This window comes from Scatophagus argus, chromosome 16 (genome assembly GCF_020382885.2).
Source record: "Scatophagus argus isolate fScaArg1 chromosome 16, fScaArg1.pri, whole genome shotgun sequence".
In the NCBI taxonomy this organism is placed as follows: domain Eukaryota; kingdom Metazoa; phylum Chordata; class Actinopteri; family Scatophagidae; genus Scatophagus; species Scatophagus argus.
This window is the reverse complement of record NC_058508.1, coordinates 14,130,658-14,155,818: the sequence shown is the minus strand read 5'-3', so window position 1 is coordinate 14,155,818 and position 25,161 is coordinate 14,130,658. Positions and strand designations below refer to the sequence as shown.

Below are 25,161 nucleotides of genomic sequence, written 5' to 3'. Positions count from 1 at the left end.
AAATTTAATAAAGTAAAATGCTGATGAAAACAACAAGCTGGTGCTTGGAGAGAAAACACCCTGTAATGAGAATCCAGTCGGAGGAAAAACTGCATTAGTCTCGTGTAATGTGCACTTCCTGTTACATCATGAACATTTAAGTTCTCAGAGAAAAGACAGAATGGGAGAAACTGAAAGCAGAGTTTAGTGATTTTGGTGTGACATTTCTTTTCTTGTGTGTGCTATTAAATCTGTGTTGTGGGAGTAGGGAATGTGAGTGTGCATGTGTGGGTGGGTGCAAAAGGAAGGGTAATGGACCTTGAGCTCATTTGTCCTGGCCTGGTCCTGCTGCTGTTTCAAATCTGTCCTCCCACCTCTTGTGTCCCAGCCTGGAATGTCTGCTTGTTCTCCACAGATGAGGCCAGTGACTCAGCAAACTACTACATTTCTCACATGGAGCACGGGCAAGCACTCCTGAGCACAGTCCCAACAGTAACAAGTCCAAACCTCATAGGCCTTTACCTGAGCCTTTTGTCCAATCATTAATGTCCTAGATACTCTGTCCTACATCCAGTCTCTGGTCTTTCAGTAGCGTTAGGGCCGAGCCACATTCCCATGCCCTGTGATTTACCTTTCAGATCTTCACCCTTGCCCCGGTTTCTTCCCCTGTACGCTTCACCTTGCCTTCTCACTTTGACTGTAAGAAGTCTTATTGTCTCTCTTGTAAACAACACACTTCCTGGCCTGCTCTTCGGCAAATAGCCACGATAGTGCTGTATGTCCAGCTCTTTATTTACAGTGGCCATAAAACGCCTCTTCAGCAGGAGCTCTTCCAGACATTGCTATCTCTTCCCGTCTGCCAACCCCTGCCTCCCTTCACACCGCTGTTGGCACAGGAGTGATCAGATTATAGGTGGAGCCTGTTTTTGACAATGATAACCTTCTCTGAAAAGTCTTATGAATGATTGATGGTCAAAAAATGCAGGTGGGCTACCCCTGGAGGAGGCCGGCCAGGTAGTGGCACACATGTGACTCTTGTGCAAACAGAGAAAGAGTGCAAGAAAGAGAATATATTGGGAGAAACATATATTAGTGGGAAGTGTGCGCGCTCTTTGACATCGTTCCACCCCTACTTGAACAAAATATTCCTCAGCGACATTTTCTCATATCTGTTTTCGCTGTAGCGTCGTGGCCTGTGTGGTTCCATTGTTGTTTTCAGGCTCCCTGCCAAGCCAGGACAGGCAAGTTGGAGTAATTTGTTTAGGATTAGAATCTCTTATCCCTATCATGTCAACTTGTGTATTGTATAAACAGCTGGGTGAAGTGGGCGGGGTGCTCTGACTGACCTCCCCGAGCCAATTTTATTTGCATAGCACTTCTGCAAAAAAAAAAAAAAAAAATTCCCAGAATCCCTTCTACTCTGCCATCGCTTCAATTGCGAGCGAGTGGCTGACCACAAAGCCACTCTGCAAACACAGACTGTCAACTTCAGTGAGACGACCACCATACGCACACACAGTCACACACAGAGGCTCACATATGCTCAGCAACACACACTCCCACACACTCTCTGCTGCTCTTTCACTTTCAAAGTTTCTCACAGTCCCTCACACCCTTATCTACACTTCTAGTCTAAACTGTCGCCCCTTGCCCCTCCTCTGGATGTTAGTGCAGACAGTCTTTCTCACTCTCTTCCTCCATCCATTTCTCCAATTGCTTCTCCCGCTCGCTTTCCACTTCTCCCACCCCCGCGCTGACCACATCCACCAAACTCACTCCACAGGCACGCAGTGTGGAGAGTGTCGGAGGCGTGCGCTGCTGGCACTTTCCCCCACCCCTGCACTGGGCCCGGCTCCAGGACTGGACCGCCTGCTCCTCTCTCTCTCTCTCTCTCTCGCTTAAGTATGTTTCTGATCAGACCAGCCTCCTACTTGAGTTGTACAGGGACCGGTTCCCTCTATCCCACCATTCAACCACCCACCAACCCGAAAAGATAAAGTCAGGGAGGGGGTTTATAAACCAGGGGGGACAAACAACTAAAAAAAACTGATGTTACAGTTGTTTCCGAAGTTAGGAGGAATTTGGCTACCAGTTGTGCTAATGTTTTCAAGATGACTTTGACTGTTTGAAGGAAATCCCCCCTCTTTAGTAGCCATTTGAAATTCCTCCTGCGTTTTATTGTGAGGAAGTAGGCGCTGGGTTAGTCAGCGGCCCTCCGGGGTAGCGTGTGCAGTCTGTCTGGGGCTGCTAGTGCGTACAGTTGCCCAGTCTAATCCAGCTTCCCTGTGCTAATAGAGACGGTCAAAAACTTAGTTGTGTGTTTATAAGCGAGTATGTGTGTGGAAAGTCTGGCTGGCTTCGTTTTGGGCGTCTGAATTCCTGGGCAGAACATGGAACTGCATCGGTAGGAAAGTCTGATGAGAAAGACACTGACTGAAACTCCTACCAACAGACACCCTGCTCAGTATGTTTTCACTTGGTAAGTTAACATTTGTTTCTGTCTTCAGTTTTTACTCCCTGCTTTTAGGCTCCTTTCTTATATTAGTCAAGTGTTAAAGCGCCAAACCATTAAGATTCACAGCTGAGGCCACATAAAAACAGAAATTCTTAATGGCTTGAAGATAAAAACTCTGTAGTCTCATTTTGATGTTACCAATATGTGGTCTGGTGTCTTGCTGTGTCATTAGGTTTCTTGTTTTCTCTTTGATCATCTAACTTTTGCCGATATTGATTTAATTTATTTGAGATGAGAAGGAAGGGGGTGTGTGTTACAGGACATGACAAATCATTCAGTGTGCTTGTGAACAGCTAGAGAGCCTGGCTGCCACATGGCACTGACCGCTGAGTGTGCAACCTCAACCGGCTTGTGCTCATTCACGTTGTGTGATAGGAGGTGTAATAAATGTGTGTGTGTGTGTTTCCATCTCTTCTGGCATTTCCTCATCTTCTTCTTCTTCTGTCCTCCCTTCTTTGGCGCTTGCTGATCACTGAGCTGTGGAGAACAGGTTGATGCAGTCACACCTGTAATTTTCTCTCTCTCCCTCCCTCCTTCTCTTGTCACCATCACTCTCATCTCTTGTCGTCTGTCTGGTGTCCTTGTCTAGACAGCACGTCCATCCATCCCTTCAGGCTGCCGTCTGCAGATAAGACAGAGACATGTAGACTACCTTGGCTCATTTTACAACAGCTGACAGGGAAATATGATGCACTGTGAAATAATTGTACTTTACGTTCTCTTAGACAATGGTCGTAGATCTATGCTTGTGTGTGTGTGTGTGTGTGTGTGCACAGGCACATGCCCAAACACACAAGTGTGTGTGAATGAGTGTGTGTATTTCTCCAGGAGGAAATTTTGATCTGATTCCCAGCATTCAAAAGAACAACGTGTTGTGGGCGGTTGCTTGTTGTCTTCTCAGCTTTTTTTTTTCTCCAACACTGCTCAGCCCACACTTGGATGAATCCCTTTACATCTTATTATTGTATAATTTGTTGTTAAAGCACCAAACAACTACTCACCCTAGAGTTACATTTAGGGTTCGTGTGTTTGAATTAGCGATCCAAAAAGGGCAAAGACTGTGACACCTCACAACCAGCGACCGATCAAATGAAACCAAATTCAAAGCTGCACAGGAGCTTGGGTGAGGTTTCAAGATAGGCTGGGAGGGCTGCTGTTGCCGAGCAGCACACTGACCGCTTGCATCCGCCCACTGGAGTCGTAACAGCTAGCATTCAGCCTCCTTGCCTCGAGCGCTGTTTCTCTTTCGTTCCCATGACAACTGGGCCTTCATTCTCCCTGCTCCGCCTCCCCGCCTGCCGCTCACTTGGTGCCATCCAGTGGGGCCTCTGCTTGGGCCCACATCACTGCATTTTCGTGTATGTGTGTTTTGGTTGTTGTGCATGAAGTGGACTCGTTCACTCTACTCTACCCACGTTCCTGTGTGGGTGGAGTTGCACTAGTTAGCACCTCCACCTCCAGAGGTTCTGAGAAATTTGTGTGTTTGTTTCTGTGTTTGTACATCTGAACGCAACTGTGTCGGTGAGGGTGTCAGGGAGGGATGTTTAGATGTCAGGGGAGGGAGGTGGGGGTTCCCCATCCCAATGTTCCCCTCTCCTTTAATTCTCTAATAGGATTATTCTCCATCGCTGTCAGGGATCGGCGCCGATTAGGATGCACATGACCCGATTTTCTTAAGAGCCCATACAAGTGCACTGCTGGCACCACTTAAGAACTGGAGAAATAAATAAACAGGGGTTTTAAAAAAAAAAAACGCAAGCAGAGAAAACACACAAATTTTACAAGGAGCTGGTTTAGCAGTGGCAGGCTCCCTGGATCCATGTCGCAATTTAATAAGCTGTTAAACAAACAGTTATGGTGAGTCCAGCACTGGTGCTGTCATACCTCGGACCTTCGCTCCACTTGTTCTCCAATGCTTTGCTTGGCACACACACTGAAACTGCTGCAGCACGGGCCACTTTTATAACGTGTGCATTTTCTCACCAACAACCAACACCTCTGATTCGTTTCGGTTTTAAATGAGGGATGGATGGGCATCATATCAGACGCCTTAGATTCAGTTGTGGTGTGATATGATGTTTGAGCAAAATGCAGGCGAAAAAGATTTGCACAGCACCATGCACGGGAGGCAAGCAACATACAGCAGAGGTAGGGGTACTTTACTGAGTGACAGTCTGTGGAGTCAGCAAGAGCCAGTGTGACAGAGGTGAATGCTACAGTATTACAGTTCTATACCTGCTACAGCTCAGACGGGGCCAGTGATCAGCTCATCTTCCAGTACACACCCTATGGCCAAACTGGATCACTGAGAGGTTTGATGTGGTTGTGTTGTGGGAATGGCTTTGTCTAAGATTTGATCCGAGACCCTCCTAAGGTTTTCTTTCAATCCTCTTCTTCCCTAACATAAGTTTAGACTTCAAAGATCTCCTTGCCTGACATCGAGATGTCAGTGTATTGTCCTCCTCTCCTCTCCTTGTCTTTGTGGCGGAGGCTCCATCCTCTCAGGGTGTGTGAAGAGGGGCTTCGCGGCCTCTCTCTGTCACTCTCCATGTCTCTCTCGCCCTTTCTCTCTCTCTGGGGCATGGCTGTTAATAATGCAGGAGGATTATCTGATTTATGTGAGCCGGAGGCACTGAGGAAAGCTGGGGTTCCTTGGGGCGACAGGCAGAAAGAGCGAGCCGACGAGTGTGCAGTGAGGAGTGCGGTGCCATACAGGAGCCCTGGGTGTCTGGATGATGGGACCTGGATGTGTGCCTAGCAAGCACGCTGGCCACCCCACGCTGTCTCCCAGACCCCACTTTACACTCCACAGAACTCTGCCAGGAGTGCTCTGCAGGGTTAGGGGTGATAGGAGGTGGCAGCGGAGAAGGAGGGGCGGCATAAGGCGGGCTGAAAAATAGAAAAAAAAGATACTGTAGTGGTCATCAGGCTCTATCTCTCATTGATCGCATTTCTTCTGTATTTGTATATCCCTCATATCTCATCAGAAAAAAAAATGATTTGGCTGACTTTGAATCAAAAGGTTGACGTACAGTTTTAAAAAAAAAATCATTTTATAGCAGGTTTCCTGCTGTGCCACACAATCAATAAAACATTCAAACAAATGACACCAAAAAAACATCAATAATTAGCAGTACTGAAACAAGGCACATAACTCACTTTGCTTTTTAGGTTTTCTCCTGTGGCCACATTTCAGAGGCTACTTTGCATTGCAGTGTTACATTAAGCTGTTATTGTTTTTCCATGAGTTTGTGATAGACCTTCATGTGAATACACACACACACACACACCCACACATGGTTGGTTTTAAGGTCAGTTTTCAAGGTAGAGCTCTGTAAGGTTAGGGATTGTGGGGGATTTCCACCTGTCTGGGCCAGTGGTGCAAAGTGTAATAGAGGTTTGTCTGTATGTGTGCAAGAATGCATGTCCATGCCTATTTGCGTGCGTGTGTGTGTGTGTGTGTGTGTGTGTGTGTGTGCACCTCTACATGCTCCTGTGCTTTAGCCCATGAGTGCAGGAGCGAGTGGCAGACTGATTGGGTTTATCCCTCCTGTCTGCCCAGAGGATGTGCTCACTCACTGCCTAGCTGATTAAGACTTCCACACAATTGTTCTCACACTCCTAGAAAAGGATCGATTCATGTTTGGACTGATTCATGCTTAAAGACAATCAAATCAAACAGGGTTTCTTGTTAGATCAGCTCGTCGTGAGGGGCTGATAATGAATTTTTACCACGCTCCTCTCCCCTCCGTTCTCACAGCTTGCGCACAATATATGTTAAAACACTATGTGTGCGTGTGTGCGCAAGTATGTGCATGTGTGCTCTCATCCAGGCGTAGTCATACATATGCATGAGAATACATGGTGGTGTGACTTGGGGGAAATGAGTGTGCACAGAGTCGGGCATCCGGGCCACTCGCTCAAGTGCACAGGCGGGCACGTAATGGGAATGTAATTTAAGCAGTGGTTAATCAGTGTGTTTTCTCTGACTTGCCCAGCAATGCATAATAGACAATCAGCCCCCAGTTGCACGGGCGTTGGTAGGAATGGTCAATTACTCATCATAGTCTTGTTAAACACACAGTTCAGCCAGCCAGGGACAGATTGCTCTGCTGGTGCCATCATTACAGTAAAGAACAAAGCAAAGCAATGTGTCACAAAGAAACAGGGACAAGGAGAGAGTAAATAGAGACAATGAGGCAAGAGGCATTAACATAGTGTTATCTGTGTGCATTGAGATGGGACAGAGGAGGGAAAGAGCGGAAAGGGCCGCTCTGACAAAGCAGAGGGAGGAAGGCAAAGGAGCGAAACAGCGTACACGCCAAAATGGAACCAAAGTGCGCAAAGTCAGAGTACAAGATCGACAGTCAGGCAGAGAAAAAGGAAGAGTGAAAGAAAGAGAGACCGAGAGGAGGTGAAATGGAGCAGAGCATAAGAGAGATTGAGGGCATGAAAGTGAGAGATGGAGAGCGTAAGATAATGGAGGGAGGGAGAGAAATTGAGAAAGGGACACTGGGGAACAGGAGCAAAAGTGTGTGAGAGCGAGAGGGAGAGAGCCTGAGAAAGTGTGTACTCAGCTGTGAGATGAGACCTCTGTCTGCCCATGGGGAGAGGTGGTGTGAGGGGCGAGAAGACGAGGGGAGAGGACTCTTCTGTCAGTGAGGGGGGAGGAGAGTCTCACACCCTCCCTCACACACATGTACACTCTCACTTATTCACCCTCTCCCCAGGGCAGCGATTAAATCTGCCTGGCATAATGATTCCACCTAGAGGACCAGCGAGCTTCGTCCTTTTACGTCTACATGTAGAGTCTGATGCTGTTTTCTTTACTTTCGGTCACATTGGCGATAACAGTGTAATGCACTCCTCTAATTCTAACCATGTTTTATCTTCTTACCTTTGTCCCTATGGGAATGCAGGCAGTGGATTGATGGGCAATTCCTCCGCCTCCTTCATGGGGACCTTTCTGGCCAGTAGTCTGGGTACCCCACCTTCCCACCCGTCTCACCCTTCCCGGCCGCCCTCCTCGCCCTCCTCACCCTCCTTCCGGGGCGGACCCCACTCCAGCGCCTCGCAAATCTGGTTTCCCCATTCGCATGAAGGTACTTCAAATCACACATTTGAACACAAACACACAGCCTCACCCCCTCATGTCACCGCACTGTCTGGATGAGGAGACATTCATGTCCTGGCAGTACTGGAGACAGAGCTTTGCAGGGTGTATTGTTACTCTGATATTGTGTATTTTTAGGCCGTGTTAGGTTTCCACCAAAGCGCAACTTGTAATCATGTAGCAAGAATCAGGCTCCCGCCCTTTTATTTGTGAACCAAAATAGGCCAGGGCCCAGCATGTTTGGGACAGAGAGCTGTGCCATGGTTTCTGGATGGGGACGCAAGGTCAAAAGTTCAGCCAAGGAATCTTGTGGTATTCGATTCACGTCAGCAGGAATGTCACTCAAAACTCTCTGAAGCAGCACAGGCAAAAATGCAGGCCAGTAAAAAAAAAAAAAAAAAAGTTGCAGTGATTGCAGAGCCTTCAGCTGGTGTCTCCATCACAGTTTAATGCAGTTCCCACACAAGCTCAGCATTACAAAAGCCTGGCTGTACACACACACACACACACACATGCACAGTCAGTAAAATATCCACACACACTCAGTTTAACATGTTACATTTCTGCTTACATACAGCCAGGAGGTCAACCAAGGATAAAGCGGAGAGATTAATCTGCTGCGGTATTTCAGGAATTCAAAGGCTAAGGATGACAGATAAATGTAAAACCTATTCAGTGCCACCCACTAATTTATTAATGCAAGGTCTGCTTTCCTTTGGCTTCACTCCTGTCACTTTTAGATTTACATGTTCATAGCCTTTTGCTAATTACACAATGTGATGGCCACCCAATGTCATCCACTCTCTTGAGTTGACAGTCTTGTTATTTCAGCCCTCTTGTATTTATTTTTTATTTTCTAAGAATAGCCCAGCTGTTAGTCCATGTGGGGGTGGGGGGGTGACGCCAGTGGGGAGTGTTTGTTATTTGTGGTCACTGATCAGCGGTGCCCCAGTTGCATGTGACTGGGGCTGATTGGGTGTTTTGCAGCTGAGATGCTGTCTGTTTTTTTTGTGTGTTAAGCCATTGAATGCCTCCCAGCCACTTCATCCCCCCTCTCTCACCTCACTCTCATGTCCTGACCACCAGGGGTTGAGTCAGTGGACAGCTGCTACAGTGGTGAGAATCGGTGAAACTGTAGTCTTCTTCAAATAAACACAGAGACAGGAAGAATAAAGTTGAGTGAGATATTAACTCTAAAATCAGATCACTCTGAAACATTTTCCCTCAAAATTCATTTCATAATCATTTTTTTACCTTCTAGTTTGAGGGTTTCATTGTCAAAGATTTTCTACTCGTAGAAAAGTAGAATAATATTAATAAGACTGATGATGATAATGCCAAGCCTAATAAAAGTAATGGAGGTGATTATGACTGGGATTATTACTCAGTTGGCAATGGAGGCCATTATCTCTATTGCAGTTTAATTGCATATAACGCACTAAGAGCATGATTGAATCCAGACTGTTCATCAACCACATTCAGCTGTTCCCTCCTCAAGATAATTGCATATTGTCTTTTTCCTGTTTTGCATAAAAAGCAAGTCATCAAAATGAGCGGCACAATTACCCAGACTCTCGCCTCCTCTCTCCGGGTGACAGCAGAACCCCACCAGCAGCAGAGCAGGCACCGACTTGTGCACGCATGTGTCGGCGCATTAGTGTGTCACTTGTAACCTTAAAGATTTTTTTTTTTTTGCAAGTGTTTTTAAAGTGGCTGTTTGCATGCAAATCCAAGCATAGCAGCTCAAATTTGTATTCAAAGATTACTGTATGATCCCCATGTCTCTGGCATATACCTGTCATGGTGCAGAACGTCTTTGTCTCTGCTATTTTTCTGACACATTTTCCGCAGATTAAAAAGCTATAATACCATGTATGGAACAATAGATAATGATCTCATTAGTCATGAGCTAACCAGTCACTTAGTGTGGATAGAACACTTTTTCAATTTTTTTTTACCTTTATGAGCTACATTGATTAAAACAAATTCTTCTTTTCAATACAGTACTTGAGACAGGCTTTGGAAACAGAATCATGTTATAGATAGAAAGAAGTCAAATAAAATATAATAATAATATGAAAGCACTTCAGGAGTGTCGTTGCCAAGTCTGCACAATTCTCTCTGAATGTCTTGCTTTAGTATTAGAACATTTGGATTGAGATCTGCTGCAAAACTCATGTCGTGATAGACAATTAAAAGATAAATGTGGCTGATGTTTTTATTCCAGTAAGCACAGATGTTCAATAGTACATGTTTTCCAAAATGCAGTGTTTTCCTGTATATAAAACTGAATCTGGATTTGTGACAAAAACTAGTCGCCAGTCTCAAGCTAATTAAATCAATTAAGAGAGCTCGATTTCTGGAGTTGGAAGGCCAAGTGGCGAGAAAAAGATGCGTTTTCTGCTTTATTCGCAGTAACCCAGACATTAGTGATGACATGCTGTGAGCGTGTTCACAGAGGGCCATTTAAGTCATACATACAGACCACATTTCTATCGGGAACAGACTTGACAAACCATTAACTGAGTGACATGTTAAGCAAACCTATAAATAACATCTCTACATAGCTGTGGTGATATGGTCCTTTGGATCAAGATTAACTTTGGCAGAGGGAGACAGTGAATTTGGTACAGAAAAATCCCATGCTGACTTCTGCTTAAAGATTTATTGTGTTGGGAAAAGGAAAGTGTTCCGTATATGGTCTTACAAATGCTGAGATATTTGTGTAAGGTGACAGTGCCAAGAACCAAGCCATTAGTGGCTTCCATGATGTCAGAGGGTAGCACGGATTAAAAGAGGTTTTTGTTTCAGATTCTCTCTTCAGATTGATTGGCAAATACAGTAACAGCCATTGTGTGCACCACGCTGTCTGTTATTCATTTGCTGAGAGGAGACTTGGCCTCGCTGACACAGAGACAGAGAGAGGGAGGCAGAGAGAGAGAGGGGCAGCAGTGTATGACAGAGACAGATGCCGTGTATTGTGACCGTTTTAATAAATGTAATGTGAAATGTTTTTCATAACACCTTGTAAAATGGATTAGGTCCTATGTGCTTTTGAAAGATTTCATATTAGTGCAAACCTCACTGAATCAACTGAGTGGAAAAATTTTAACAAATTGACCCCCCCCCCTCAAAAAAAAAAACACAACAACAACAAAAAAGAAAACCTGCAGGCTCCTCCCAGGCTTGAGGCCAGCTGGCTGTGGTCCAAATGGCTTCCTACGTTATGCCAAAAACAATCGCAATCTCATATCTCTGTCAACACATATAGACACACATGCATGCACACACACAATTGCCTGCGAACACCTGTCTAATCCACTTCTGTTTGATACGCCTTTCCAAACCTATCTTCACTTGTCCATCTTTCCTTCTGTTAGCAGTTCCTAGCTTTTTCTTTTGTAGGATTTAAGCTGCACACCCCACCTCTCCTCTCTTCCACACTCCTGCCTCCATCACTCTGTCTCTCTCTCTCTCTCTCTCTCTGTTTCTCTCATGCCAGCCTGCATCCCTTCCTTTCAATTAGTCAAACCTGAAGAGATCCACCACGGTGCTTGCCCTCCTCCCCCAAAGCCCGCCTCCACTCTTTCTGTGTCTTGATGGTTCTGTCACTTTTTCTCAATTAGCAGACCTGACAGGCAGCTAAACCTGCTCCTCCTCTCCTCTTGGTCTTCCTCTGCCATGCTCTCTCACTCTATCCTCTCTGAAACGTTACAGCCATTTCTCCCTGGAGACGATATACAATTCGGCTTTTATGTTATTTTGCCTTTTAGCAAGAATGAAATAACCCCCATGAACAGTTGTATGTGCTGCCACTTTGAGAGCAGGTTTAAGACAAGTGGACAGGAATGAAAAGGATGAGAGAAACGAATCACTCTGTCGTCTTTCTCTAATTCAGCAGGCTTAATTCTCGTCTGCCTCTAGGTGCTGTTCTATATCCAGCCCCCCTTTTTGTCCTCCCTGTCGGCCTGCTTCTCTCAACCTACCATGCTGTGAAAAATACCTTCAGAACTTCTGGAAATCCCTCCCTGGGATGCGGCTCTGTTTGTTCTGCCTCTCGCCCCTGCTCCGCCCGTGGAAATGAGGGCATGGGCTGCGAACTCCCCTCTGTCATTCACTTGCTGATGCAGACTTGTTTATGTGTGTGAGCGAGTGGAGGGAAAGAGAGCGAAGCTGCTGTGCAGTCAGCAGACTGCACTAACACCCTGCTCACGTCGCCTGCAGCAGCAGCAGCAGCAGCAGCAGCAGCTTCCCTTGTCCTGGCTAGATTAATGGCTGAGTGGGCTCTGCCGTGCCCAGCAGTCCCCCTCTTGCCGCCCCAATGGAAGGCATGCTGAAACTGAGCGGGCTGGCATTATCGGGCACAGCCAGACCACGCTGTGAAAAGGGATTACGCCGTCAATCGTCACGCTCACAAACAACATCCTGCTGCTGCTGCAAAAAAAAAAATCTCTCCCAGCTTGGATAAAGACTACCAAACGGCTCTCTGCTTTTCTCCCTCCCAAAATCAGAGAAAAACGTCTTGCTTAAACAAAGGACCCCCCCCCCCTCCAACTGTAGATGAATTGGCATAAATGTGTGTGCTTATTAATTGTGACAGCAAAGAAACAGACAGAGACAAAAGGGGAGAGAGCGAATAGAGTAAGAGGGAGAAAAATTGGTGAAATAAAGAAAAAGAGAAAAAGTGAGTGTATGTAATTATCACCCCATTGCCCTCCTCAGAAAGCAGCACCTCCTGTGTTATTGCAGGGCTGTTTGCCCTCTCTGTGCATTTCATTAATTAAGATGGGAGCATGCGGAGGCCGCTCTGAGACGGGGTCATTAAGCCCACTACAACACTCCTCCCTCCCCAGAACCGGCTCACAGCACCGGCCCCATTGTTCCACTGGCAGAAAGTGAGACATTCAACACTCGGAGCTCCTGCGAAAACCATGGTGCTGCACACACACATCCACACAAGGCCAAATGAACTGCATCTGCGCTTTCCGGGATCAGGCCACATGCTTGCCAACACAAATACGTCTGTCTTTCATTTAGCTTGTAGAGCCACGTTTTCCTCTCTTTATCCCCCTCCTTCACTTCATCTGTGAGTTGTGTTTGAAAGCGAGGCTGGAGGGTGAAACAGGTGCAAAAGCATGGAAAAGAAGATGTGAAACACCTGGATTTCTCTAGATGACACAGAGATCACTGAGACACTCTTGCTGGTGGACAGTTGAGTTCTAGTCTGTTTTGACTGCAGTGAGGCGGATTTAAAAAAGTTTCTTATCGTGATGTCTTTCTTTTCTTGCTTCTCTTTCCTTCCTGCCCTGACATTGGTTCACTCATGGTGATAGAGCTTATAGTTAAGTTCACTTGTCATTATTTATTTAATGTGTGTAACAGGGAGGGCGTGGGTTTTATCATAGCTGTTTTTAAGTGTCACATTACATAATATGCCCAGTAAAAAATATTCACTGTAGTTAGTTAGTAGAACTAGCCAGTATTGTCCTATTTTTGTAATCTACAGAACTTTGATTTTATTATAAAATGTCTTTCTTGTAGTTGTGTGAAATGATTATACAGAAGTAGATCTAGACTAATTAACATTGTTTTGTTTAAATGTTATCCAATTGCAGGGTTGTCATGGCAATGCTGTTTCTTTGTCCTAGTACTGCAGTGGGCTTTCATCTCAATCCATGTTTTTTCTGTGCTCCACCTTTGTGTTTTTGAATACCCCACTGCAAAATGAGTTTTGTGTTTAGTTGTGGTGTAAATGTCCTCCAGATGGGCTGTATGTAATAAGCCCAGGTGTACTGGCTTACAGGCCCAACAACCAAATGACCTTTTACCCCTGATTCAGGTCATTATAGGTCAGGCACTCAGCTCACTCTTCATTGCAAACACAAGCTCCAAATCTGTCTTTATCACTCAATTCAGATGGATAGAAGTGCCACTGCCAGCTCTAGGAGAGAGGTAAAGAAAGAGCCATATGTTTCAAAGACAAATTTCATACATTACAACAATCCCCTAGCTTGTCTTGTGTTGTTTGCATTCCGAACTCCAGCAGGAAAGGCAAACACGACAGGCAGAGCCAGTACTTATTTGCGTATGAACACCACCAGCTGCATTGGACTTGAAGGATTATGCTGGGTTAGTCTGGATAACTGCATTTTGGTGGTTATTGTCCTGTCTTATCAATTCTCTCCCCCTCTCCGCTATCCATGTCAGCAGCTCCAGGGTATCCTCGATTCTCAGGGAGTCTGGCCCATACTTTCCTTCCCATGAGCCACTTGGATCACCATGCCAACAGTGGAGTTATCTACGGGCAGCACCGTTTCTATGACACCCAAAAAGGTGAGGCATGAGATGATTAAAATTTAATCAGACAGAAATAAGACATTTAAATCCAATTTATACAACATAGTATGGTGTAATTTGATTAGCTATATTGATATAGGGATGCCTAGGGACACTATCATGAGAGCTGAATAATCTAATTCTGTCATTGCCTTTTCCTTTCATCACTAATGTATTTGTCTTTACTGGTCTGCCTTCATCCTTCTATTAGAGAACTTCTATCTTCGTGGTCTCCCGTCCCAGCCTCCTCTCATCTCAGCCAATCACAGTCTGCCACCAATGTCCAGGGCAGGTTCAGGACACTCTCAAGGGTCCTGCAGCAGAGACAGAGATCCAGGGGTAGGCACAGGTCTACATAAGGGTCTTAAAGAGGGTTCTGTGGAGAGAGGAGTGGTACCAGTCAAAGACAAGGAACGGTCCAGTAAACAGGAGGCAAAGGAGAGACAACAGCAGCACCAACAGCACCATAACCACCAGCCACCCCAGCCCACACACCACCACCATTCCCACTCCCATCAGCAGCATCCACACTATCCACAGCACCCTCAACCCCTGGAGGAAGTTAATAGTCGGGCCCTGGAGAGGCACAAGGCATCACTCACGATGGAGTACAGCAAAGAACACCCTCAGAATATGGGCAAGTCCCTCAGTGCCTGCCTGCACAATGGCAAAATGCAAAATGGTGATGCAGGAACTGGAGCAGGAGCTAAGTCCTCTATGTCCAGCTGTGGGGCGGAGGGCACAGCCCTTGGGACAATGGGGGGAGGAGGGAGCAGCCAGGGCAGACATATGGGGTCCAGTGGCAGTAGTCGCTGCACTAAAGAAGGCATAAGTGGGGAGATGAGGATCAGTGAACAACCTTCAGATTGTCTGGAAAGGGGTCAGGCACCACTCCACCACTCTCTTTCCTACTCTGTACCCCCACCCTTACACATGAGTTCTGCTGCTGGAGGGACGCATCCCCATCCACACCCTCATGCTCACCCCCATACACATCCTCACCCAGGAGGCTTCCACTGCCTTCAACTTCACCCCAGCCACCCACACCACCCACATCATTCCCACCATACGCACCACCACCCAGACTTCTTCTGCCCGCCGCCTCCTGCTCCTCTTGCCAACCCTGCATCACATGAGAGAGGACCAGCCAATGTGGGGCGAGAACCAAAAGTCACAGGACCTACATTTGTGCCATCTGTGGCAGACCTGGGAGATAAATCAAATGGGCCATTCCAGCTTGGTAACACTGATTGCCAGGGTGTGGGTGGTGGAGGTGGGGCCAGCAATACTAAGGACAAGGTAATAGAAAAGAATGGGGGAGGTGCGCATCATGGTAGTTGGCACAGAAAACAGCAGCAGCAGCAACAACAGCAGCAGCAGCAGCAACAACAACAGCAGCAACAACAGCAACAACAACAGCAGCAGCAGCAGCACCCATACAGAAAAACAGAAAAGGCTCCAGACTGGATGCAGCCTCACCACCAACACCTGCAGCCCTCACAGCTTCCTCCACCTCCCCAACTACAGCAGCCTCCACATCCCCAACAGCAGCATCAGGTTGTACGGTCACGCAGTGCTGAGTGTATCAACAGTGGTGTGGACATGGATGTGTTCAGACCCTCGCTGCCTCAGGGGCCCAAGGCTGGACACTCTGTCCCTCATTCCGTCAACACTTCTCCTTACAGAGATTGTTCCCATCCAGGACCCCCACCTAACTCCTCCCCACTTGGAAGTAAAAGCATGGGTCAACATGGTGGGGCTGGAGCAGCCCACGGTCCTGGTCCTGGAGGTAGCTGCTCTTTACAGAGAGATGGCCAAAAGGTGGCCAGGATACGCCACCAGCAGCATGGCCGCCCTGGCCCAGATGCTCCTTCTCCTGCTGAGCTGAATCAGGGGACCAGTCAGGAGATGAAAAGAAAGATGGACATGTCTCCCTATGGTTACAGCAACAGCAGTGGGCAGCACCATCACCAGCAGCCCACGGTGCCATCCTGGGCCATGAGGGCTCCCCACCACATGTCACAACCTGAGGAAGAACAGAGGAAGTCCTACATGGAGTTAGGGACCACTGGTGGGCCACACTCCCAGCAGCAGCAGCAGCAGCAGCAGCCGGGAATGAGCTTGCCCCCTCCCCAGCCTCCGCCTGCACCTTCTCTCAGTCAGCAACAGCCACAGCAGCAACCTGAGTCCCAGGGCCCTGCTCAGGGGGAGAGCAGTGCCATGAAGAGCTTGCTAAAGTACAGCAACCAGCAGCAGCCACTGCTTGTCTCCCAGAAGAGTCCATTTGGGGGTCTGGGAAGCATCAAATCAGGTCCTGCTGGGGGAAGCTGTGCCCTGCAGGGCAACAAACAGACTCTACCTTCCAGAAAGGGCCCAGCCAATGATAACGAGCGCCCTGATTACAGCGGGCGGAGTCGGGATATGGGGGATGCAGGTCATGGTGAAAGTGAGGTGAGGCAGCCACCAGTGGGAATTGCAGTGGCTGTGGCCAGACAAAGGGAGCCACCTTGTCGCTCAGGAGACAGTCATCCAAACAACCGACAAGGGAGGGTACATCCCTCAGTGAAAGGTAAGCAGACTCCTCCTCCTTTCTTGTCTGTGACCCATTAATGACCTAGCTGTGAGCACAAATCATGAAAAAACAAGGTCTAAAGCTGTACAATCCTGAAAAGAATTGATGCCGTTGGACGTTTTTTGAAGTCATGTGACAAACCTTAAATTTCATTAAGACTCTTGTTTGGTATGCAATTTCCACCGGATTTTACTACTCATAGGTTTGATCTAAGACAGTCATAAACCATGTCTGTCTGACTTTGAGTTTTGAATTATTTATCTTCCCTGTTATCCTTAAGCAAAAGTTTGTAAATTTCACGGACATTAGTTATCTTGTTTATTCAAAAGTCCTGCCAGACATTTTCATGAGTTCATTTTCAGGGAAGGAATGGAGGTATGATAGGCCAGAGAGAGTATGGTTTTTTGGTTTTGGTGGGTTTTATAATAAATAAATATATAATGGTGAAAACTAAAAAGTACTGTCAATACTTCAAGTCTCTTGTGACTTATGGTAGTGCTTTGAGAAATGGTGAGAGACCTGGGAATATGTCCTCACCAGGGAACACAAGAGTGAAAGCTAATGATTAAGCTAATGTTTGTCTCATAGGACCACCCCGCTCCATGTATCCCTCAGATCCCACCACAGAAGAGGAAAGGAAGAGGTTGAGTGGGGAGCAGATAGGTCTGACTTGCTTGGACAGAGAGAGAGATGCATATATCAGGTAAGCAACTGTAAAGTCGCTGCTCAGTACCCAATTCAAATCTGTTGTTAGAAACCTTCAGTATACCGATCTTTATGTGTATGTTCTTATCTTTGTCTCTCTCTGGTTCCAGGGATAATAAGGAAAGGGTGGAGTTTGCAAGAATCCACCCCTCCAACAGCTGTCACGGAGACCTCACTTCTCATCTCATGGTCCCAGGTGGGACTTCCCTCCAGTCTAGCCAATTAGGAGATCCTGCTACACATTCTGCTCACCATCATTGGATGCCAAGAACTGGAAGCCCGTCTCTCTGGATGACAGGACACTCTTATGGTAAGAAAAACTTAATAGTTTCGGAAATTTTGGAAAATAAGATGCTAAAATTGTAAATGTGCTGCACTTCCCGTTTATAGAATAAGTAAAAAACAAAGGCGTTTTTAAATCTCTGCTGACTTGCAGATCATTTATGTTTTTCTATAATCTTGCTCAGCAGCAAATATTTTCTTTCATGCCTATAAAATCTCATTGAAGTCATAAGTATGTAAGTCTAAACTGACAATCCTTGCCATAAAGCAGGTATAGGTCATACGGCCCTGCAGAATCTGCCCCCAGGATTTTCTGCAGCCATGCCAGGACCTTTGCAACCTGTCCTGCCTCTGCCTCAGGACCCCTCTGCCCAGTTGGTGGTCCTTCCCACTGAGCCTCCTGCACATCCTGCCACCCATCACCTGGGTATGCCATAACCTTGCTTTCTCCTCTGTAAAGCCAAGTGTATTTATAAAGCACTTTGAACAAATGAGTCAGCCAAGTACACACAAACTGCACGTTGAGCCTCACACGCGCACATTATGTATTTGACCTCATAATCTGCCACAAATTGTAAATCCCCATGAATTAGAAATTCACTAAATGTAGCCTCTACTTTACACCCACTGGTTGGTCATTAATACAATGTTATCAGAGTGTTCATATATATCTGGGCTAGCACTAAAAGAAATGTCGGTCATCAGAGTGATCCTGTGAAGACTGCTGATGAACTTCCCTTTAATGATCTGCTTGCTCCAGAAGGACTATGGCCCTCAGTGGGTCAGGGTGCTCATCCAAAGATATAATGTATGTGTAGCCCCAACCTACAAACACACACACACCTATATGTTGAGAACCAGTGAGTGAAAGCAGGGAAAATCACAACTTCTCAAAGCTCATCTACATATTCACTGAACAGACCGTGACATTTAATTAGCTCACAATTTTTGAATGTTTGTTTCCTTCTGTGCTCCACAGTAGTTTCAGATGAGAAAGGAAGTGCATCCACAAAAGCTTTCCCACAGGAAACATTTGCGTATCTAAGTTTGTGTCTCTGAGCAAGAGAGTCAGGGGCTAAATGCGAGAGACCAGAAAAACACCAGTTTTGAGGTTCCTCGGTTCATAGTGTAGGCCTGCTACTTCCCAAGTGGGGCCTCTGCCGTAGCACATCACCCACATGAAGCTGCTCTACTGCTTAAAGCCACATAATGAGAAAGCTTGTCCACAGACATGGGAACTAAGCTCCCTGCTGTTCTCTTTTGAAGACCCCTTTCTGTGGTTTGGCTGGGCAGGTGGGAGTTTTTGGTGGAAAGTCCACGCTGAATGCTCCGACGAGACAGACATGAATTTCCAGCCCAATATTTTGACCTCTAATCAATCTACAACCATCATCATCTGTTTGCATTTCATCATTGTCATGACTTTATTTTTTCCAGCATTCCAGTAAATTCTCAAGGCAGTTGTTAAGAGACAGCTTTCTGTTCAGAGCGGGGAGAGTGTGGGATTGCTGCTGCCTGGGGAGATATTGTTCTGTGCAGTCAAAAATCGTTTTTTTTGACGAGATTTGTCTATGTCATTGCTCTAAACTGTGAATACAATGATTTTTAAATTATCCATAATGGTTTTACTGTTTTGAAATGGGTCTGTGGGAGGTAGATAATGAGAGATATGGGTAACACAATGTTTTATTCTAGTGTGTTTGCTCATAATATTGATGTGTATGAATCCAACAGGAAAAGGTTGCCTAAGTGTGTATCTGCATTCATGTCTTTTTGTTCTAAGGTGGCCCCCTTTGTCATATTCCTCCTCCTTTTTCTCATTAGATGTGATGGAGCAGCCAGGGCTGTGGCCCCCTGTGTATGGTGCCCGGGGCCCAGCCTCCCACATGCAGCATCATGCTGTGTACTCACGATCCCAGTTTCTACGGCAACAGGAGCTGTATGCTCTCCAGCAGCACCAACAGCTTCAGCATCAGCATCAGCATCAGCATCAGCACCAGAGCCACCAGTCACAGCAACCACAACCACAGTCTCAAAGCCAGCAGCAGCAGCAGCAGCACAGAGCTGCACAAGGCATGGACATGCAACATCATGCCACTCATAATTCACAGGTGATCACTGTCACACTGTCTATCTATCTGTCTGCCTTTTTATCTATCCATAAGAGAACATGTGTCAAGCAGGGTAAGTGAGTTATGAGTCAGCCTAAATTCTCAAATGACTGTTTATTCTATTTTAATATTTTCTTCTGGGATATGCTGATTTTTTTTTTTTGTGGAATGCGGTGAACTGCTGAATAAAGGCTGCAAAGCAAATAGCTTTTTATGTCGGTGCCTAGACTTCAAGGAACTGGTTATTACATTGCTAATTCACTTGGTTGAGAAACGAAATGAAAATAACTTTATTTTCTTGCCGTAGATGCAGAAGAGGTCCAATGAGCCCTCGGTTGAACTTGAGGAACTCATTTCGGAACCCAGAATATCTAAACCTGCCAAGCCGTACTCTTACAACCCACCTCAGAGGAATACTTCTCCCCCTGGGGCATGTGCTGCTCACCTGTCCCCTTGTTGCCAGTCCCCCTCATTACGACCACATCCCAAAAGTACTCCTTCTACACCCTGTCCTGCTCCCAGCCCTGCTGCAGCAGCCCCTCACTCACCCGCCATAAGCCCTGTTCCACCTCAGATGCCCAAGGGGGCTGAATCCCAGGACAAAAGAGGAGAGGGGCAGCCTCCACAAGATTACCCAGAATCTCTAGAGCCTGGTAAGCATATGCAAAAATTTTCTAAATGCAAACAAAAATATACAAATGTGCCCCAAATTTTTCCAGCTGCCTTTGATGCACTGTGTGCAATGGCTTAAGTATGAGGTTCACTGATAACATCAGATGAAAGCCTTTCAAAGTACATGCTGTTTGTAATCAGTTTAAGATGCTGCTAGAGACAGATGTTGGAGCAAATAACACAGCACCAGAAAATAGACAATGAAATCTAAGCTATAACAGCACTTCCTGCATTCTAAAAAGTGCTAATTGGAATAGCCGCTGTTCTTAATGATCCTTTTTTCTGCTGGTGTTGCGGTAATATGTGTGGGTGGCTCTGTTGACACCCTCCCCCAAACTGACTGAACAGCTCAAAGCTGCAGAAAATGGCTGCTGGCTGAGCTGGGCCTTTCCAGTACGTTAATGACTGAGAAACACCTCAATAGCAGCCCTCACTTCTCCACCCCCATAGGCCCTGGACTCTCTTCATCATCGTTAATGTTTGGCTAACAGCCGCCACACTCCAGAGGAATTGTGTCAGGTGCTCTGATAAACCAAGGCCTGGCCCACTTCAAATACCACACTCACACAAGGTCGCATGTGTTCCTCTACTCTTACTACAAGGAAATCAAGGCTGAGTGATTTTCCTGGTTTCCACCCCTTGTGACCTCAAAGCTATCAAGGGAGTTGAGTTTAGAGCTGGCCTGATGTGTAAAGGTTTCAGATTTGCATAAAACCTCTAAATGTATGCTTTCTGTTGTATTTTCGCTGAAATATCACTTCCAAAATAAGTGCATCATGAGATATATCTGTGAGAGGTTATCATCGATATTAGCAATTTATGATTGTATTATCTATGCTTATTTCCCTGTATAGACTTACCTCCTGGATACACATACCCTGCTATTACCATGGGCTACAGGAGTGGGCCCTCCCCCCAGGATGTACGACTGGCTGAGCCAGCCGACCTGGAAGCAGTCCAAGTGGAGCCTGTTGAGCACGCTCCCCAGTCCCTCTCGAGCCTGGGGGAGGACCTAGACTGCCAAGCAGTGGTCAGGCCCCTCCCAGAGCCTCTCCCACCAAAGGAAGTGGAACAGGAAGTTGAAGAAAGTGTGGTTGAGAGAGTCTTGGAACAGAGGGAGGATGTGGAGGTAGCAGCAGTGACAGCAGCCAACTACGTACATGAAGAGAAGGAGGTGCAGGAGCAGGGGCCCGCTGAGGAAGAGGTCCTGGTTTGCCCCCCTGCTGAAAGCCCAGTGTGCGAGGCTGCTTCCTGTCCAGTCCCCCTTTCAACAGAGGAGCCTGAAAGGCCAGGAGCTGTCATCGCTCTGGAAGAGGAAGAGGATGATGAGGCGGTGGGTGAGGAGAGCCAGGTGGCTCACACTCAAAAGGTCAACATGCCTGGAGAGCAGGATCCAGAGCTGCCCACCATCATCGAGCTTGACCCTGTTTCCCCTGTAGCCCCTGAGCCTCAGTCACCAGCCCATGAGGGAGCAAAGGACAGCAAGCAGCAGCATAAGAACGAGATGACCCCGGGTGATGTCTCAATGGATTTTGTCTGTCTTTCCCCTGCCTCAGCTTCCGCCTGTAGCCCAGGCCAGGCAATTGTTGCTGTGCCCCAAAAACCTCTTGTGCCCTGCTACTGGAGTCTGGAGCTGCTGATTGCTGCTGCCTTCTGCACAGATGTACCTCCGTTTCCCCTGTTCCCTCTTAACGCCCCATCGGTTGCCCTATCACAGCCCAACCCCCACCAGGGTATGGAGCTTCTGAGTGAGCTGGCGGATCTGGAGTTGCAACAGCAAAAACATACCTGTGGGAAAAGCCAGGGTGAGGGACTGTGGGTCTTCCATTACTCATACATATTAACATACTCACGGAAACACACTCATATCAGCACAATGCACTCCTTTCTCGTAGTTTACCCTCCTTTTCCTCTGCATCCACTGAGACAAACTCCCACTCCCCCCTCAGGCCTAGCCTGTGTCGCTCTGTGTTCCCTCCCAGATATTCCTCTCTTCCTGCTGGTCTTAAGAGCCTCTGGTGGATTCTTACATTTCCCCAGAGAAGCTGTCTGCATGCCTGCTTGTCGTTCCTCTTCTTTGGTGTGTTAAAGGCACTTTTATTTTCTAAAAGGCTGTTCTAATGATGCAGATGCCTCAAGAGAGGGAGAAGAAGCAGGAGGACAGGGCTGAAATACTAGTGAGAGGTGTACACCTCCCCGTCTCTCTCCTCTCTTTCTCTCCTAGCTTTCCTGTGGGAACTGTCTCTCTGTCTCTCCATCCTGCCTGTTTGATCCACACATGTGCGCAAATGTGCAGACAACCAAACACACATAAAAGTACACATGCAATTGCAAATACACACGCTTTAGCAAAAAGGAGTCGGCTTCCCTCTCTCCCACACACAACACGTTATTGAAAGTTTGTGTGCAATCACAAAAGCAGTCGATGTTTTCAGCACCCTGGAGCATTGCCTGGCTAATTAGACCCTATTGTTTTAAAGCGCCTTTAAAAGCTTCCTTGTTTTGCAAAACGCCATGTGTTTTTTTTTATTCATGCAAAAGGATGTTTTGTGTTTACCACAGCATCCTAATGCATTTAACTGCTCCCAAAAGAGGGTTCTATAAAAAGGGTATCATCAACTGATTCCAGAGTCAGTGATGTTGTCTTTGTGATGTGATACTGTTGACAGCTCAGGGAAGTAGCACATGTCGAGTCACAACATCAGTCTTCACCACAAAACAAGGGAGAAGAATCAGTATTTTTATTTGTAAAGATATACAACAGTGTTACTTTGTAAACAAAAATCTATGTTTTTCCACAGAGGTGACCAGGCTGCAACCCCTGGTATTTTGCCTTTAGCTCAGCCCACATTGATATGAACTCTGAAAACAACTGCAGTGTCCTCACTCAATGTGCCCAATTTCCCTCATTGTCTGTCTTCCTCACCTTTTATCCCTTATATCACAAGATTATTGCTGAAATAACACATCACAAGCAAATTTTGATGCTCAGTGCACACGTTTAATACTCACATGCACAAATTTCAACTGAACTAACTCTCATTTTCTTTTGTTCCATAACAGAAGACGAGTTGCTCATGTTTGACCTCCATAGCCTGGCTACCCTCGCCACAGCCCGTGCACTGGAGATGGGCTCCCAAGAAGGCAGCAGTCCAGGTTTGGCGAGACACTTCCCAGCTCGCAGGATCCTCAATTTACGTAGGAAATGCAGCTGGACACCTCGCAATGAACCAGTAAGACTTAAACTACAGTGTGCTCGTGTTAATGCCTCAAAACACAAAGATAACCTGGTAAAGAATGTGTTTTACTTTTTCAAGTAGTTTTTTGATATTAAAAATAACCAGCAATGATGCGCATCTCAGGTGTGCCCGGCCAAAGGTACCATGGAAACAATGGACGGTCCTGAGCTTGCAATGCGTGTGAAATTGGCTGAGCTACAGCGTCGCTACAAAGAGAAGCAAAAAGAACTGGCAAAACTACAGAGGAAGCACGATCATCAGTGAGTATGACCTTCTCCTCCTTTCCCTGAAGCTCATCTCCACCCTTTGCGATCAGAAGTAATTTCAAAAGTAAACTAAAACTTTTGCACACTTGCTTCTAGCATTTTTCTGTGTTCTTGCTGCTCCAGTTTAGATATGTGTCTTATCTCAGAGTTCCCCTCTGTCTGCTTGTGTGTTTACATCTGCGTGTGCAAGCAGGAAGGAGGAAACACCTCGCAGTCCAGCTCGACGAGGACCGGGGCGGCCAAGGAAACGGAAAACCGCCCTCACTACAGGTCCAGTGTCCTCATCTGAGGGCCAAAGAAAAGTCAAGTGAGTGTCGCTCAGCCCATCTACGCTGGCTGGCCATAGTCCAATCTTCCCTAATGGCATACAGGGACTCATTGGCATAAACAGGAAATGGGAGAACACAGCTGAAGCATTCAAGGAAGTCCAGTTGAGCCTTTTCTAATCTAATCAACACTGGCATTAAGTGTATAACGACATAATCAGTGTCAGTTGACTGTATGTCTACTAGTATAGAACACATATGCATGTATGATATATGGACTACACATACCTGTGAAATCACTCGTGGGGCTCGTTTGGCTTCAACCCAGCTAATCTTAAATCTCAATAGCGTTACTGCAGTGCATGTTGAGTTGAGCTGCGCTGGGTTTGGGGTGGGGTGGGGGTTGTCCTTGCTGGCTGCTGTCTGAGGGGATGACAGGCAGAGGATGTAATTAGAGTACTGTGAATTCTCCTGTAATCTGTCCCAGCAGCAGGAATGTGACACACCACAGCCCCACAGGGTCACCAGGGGTCCAAAGGATAACATGATGGTCAGACAGACCAGGCACTCAGAGATAAGCTGACATTTAGAACTCTCATACAATGTCTATGTGTGTATGGGGAGAAAAAAAACAATTAGAGGGATACAATGAGCAGAACAGCTGTGTAAAAATAAAGAGGAAGACAGAGATAAAGAGATCAGAGGATATTCGAGAAACAAGGACCCATCGTTATCTCTGTGTTGATGACATTTTTTCTGAAAAAGTGCAAACTTCAGCTTTTCTCAAAACAGGCGTACCATCACTGTTTGGTAGTGGTGGGTGAAGTGATAAACCTAAGGGGTCTGGGGGATAAAGGTTTGTTGTCAGGCTTCAATTAGCCTTGTCATCAGGGTTTGGAAAGGTTAAGAGAACTAAATGTCACCTCACAGCGTTCCTTCTCCCTCCATCTTTTCTTCTCCCTTCTTTTCTCACTGTGGTTTCTGGGCAGCAGTCCACAGTGTTCCCAGCTGCCCCTCTGCGATGTCACCTCCATTCTCCTTCCACCCATGTACCCCTGCCTCCTTGCCAGGGCAGCACTGATCGGAGTGGGGACACTGATGCTGG

At 46.6% G+C, this 25,161-nt stretch overlaps 1 protein-coding gene across 5 annotated transcripts in view; it reads left to right on the top strand.

Annotated features, from left to right (window-relative positions):
• LOC124072792 (BAH and coiled-coil domain-containing protein 1) overlaps nucleotides 1–25,161 on the top strand; it is a 63,377-nt gene that overhangs the window by 22,072 nt on the left and 16,144 nt on the right. For 2 of the 5 annotated variants that reach the window (XM_046414457.1, XM_046414456.1), the window contains exons 3-14: nucleotides 7,414–7,596; nucleotides 13,815–13,940; nucleotides 14,155–16,512; nucleotides 17,104–17,218; nucleotides 17,331–17,530; nucleotides 17,771–17,929; nucleotides 19,327–19,613; nucleotides 19,921–20,266; nucleotides 21,140–22,090; nucleotides 23,349–23,518; nucleotides 23,648–23,784; nucleotides 23,984–24,097. In XM_046414457.1, the coding sequence (XP_046270413.1) occupies nucleotides 7,414–7,596; nucleotides 13,815–13,940; nucleotides 14,155–16,512; nucleotides 17,104–17,218; nucleotides 17,331–17,530; nucleotides 17,771–17,929; nucleotides 19,327–19,613; nucleotides 19,921–20,266; nucleotides 21,140–22,090; nucleotides 23,349–23,518; nucleotides 23,648–23,784; nucleotides 23,984–24,097 (5,146 nt within the window). Of the gene's footprint in view, nucleotides 1–7,413; nucleotides 7,597–13,814; nucleotides 13,941–14,154; nucleotides 16,513–17,103; nucleotides 17,219–17,330; nucleotides 17,531–17,770; nucleotides 17,930–19,326; nucleotides 19,614–19,920; nucleotides 20,267–21,139; nucleotides 22,091–23,348; nucleotides 23,519–23,647; nucleotides 23,785–23,980; nucleotides 24,098–25,161 lie in introns of all 5 variants that reach the window. The other 3 variants (XM_046414460.1, XM_046414458.1, XM_046414455.1) reach the window with 3 other exon arrangements.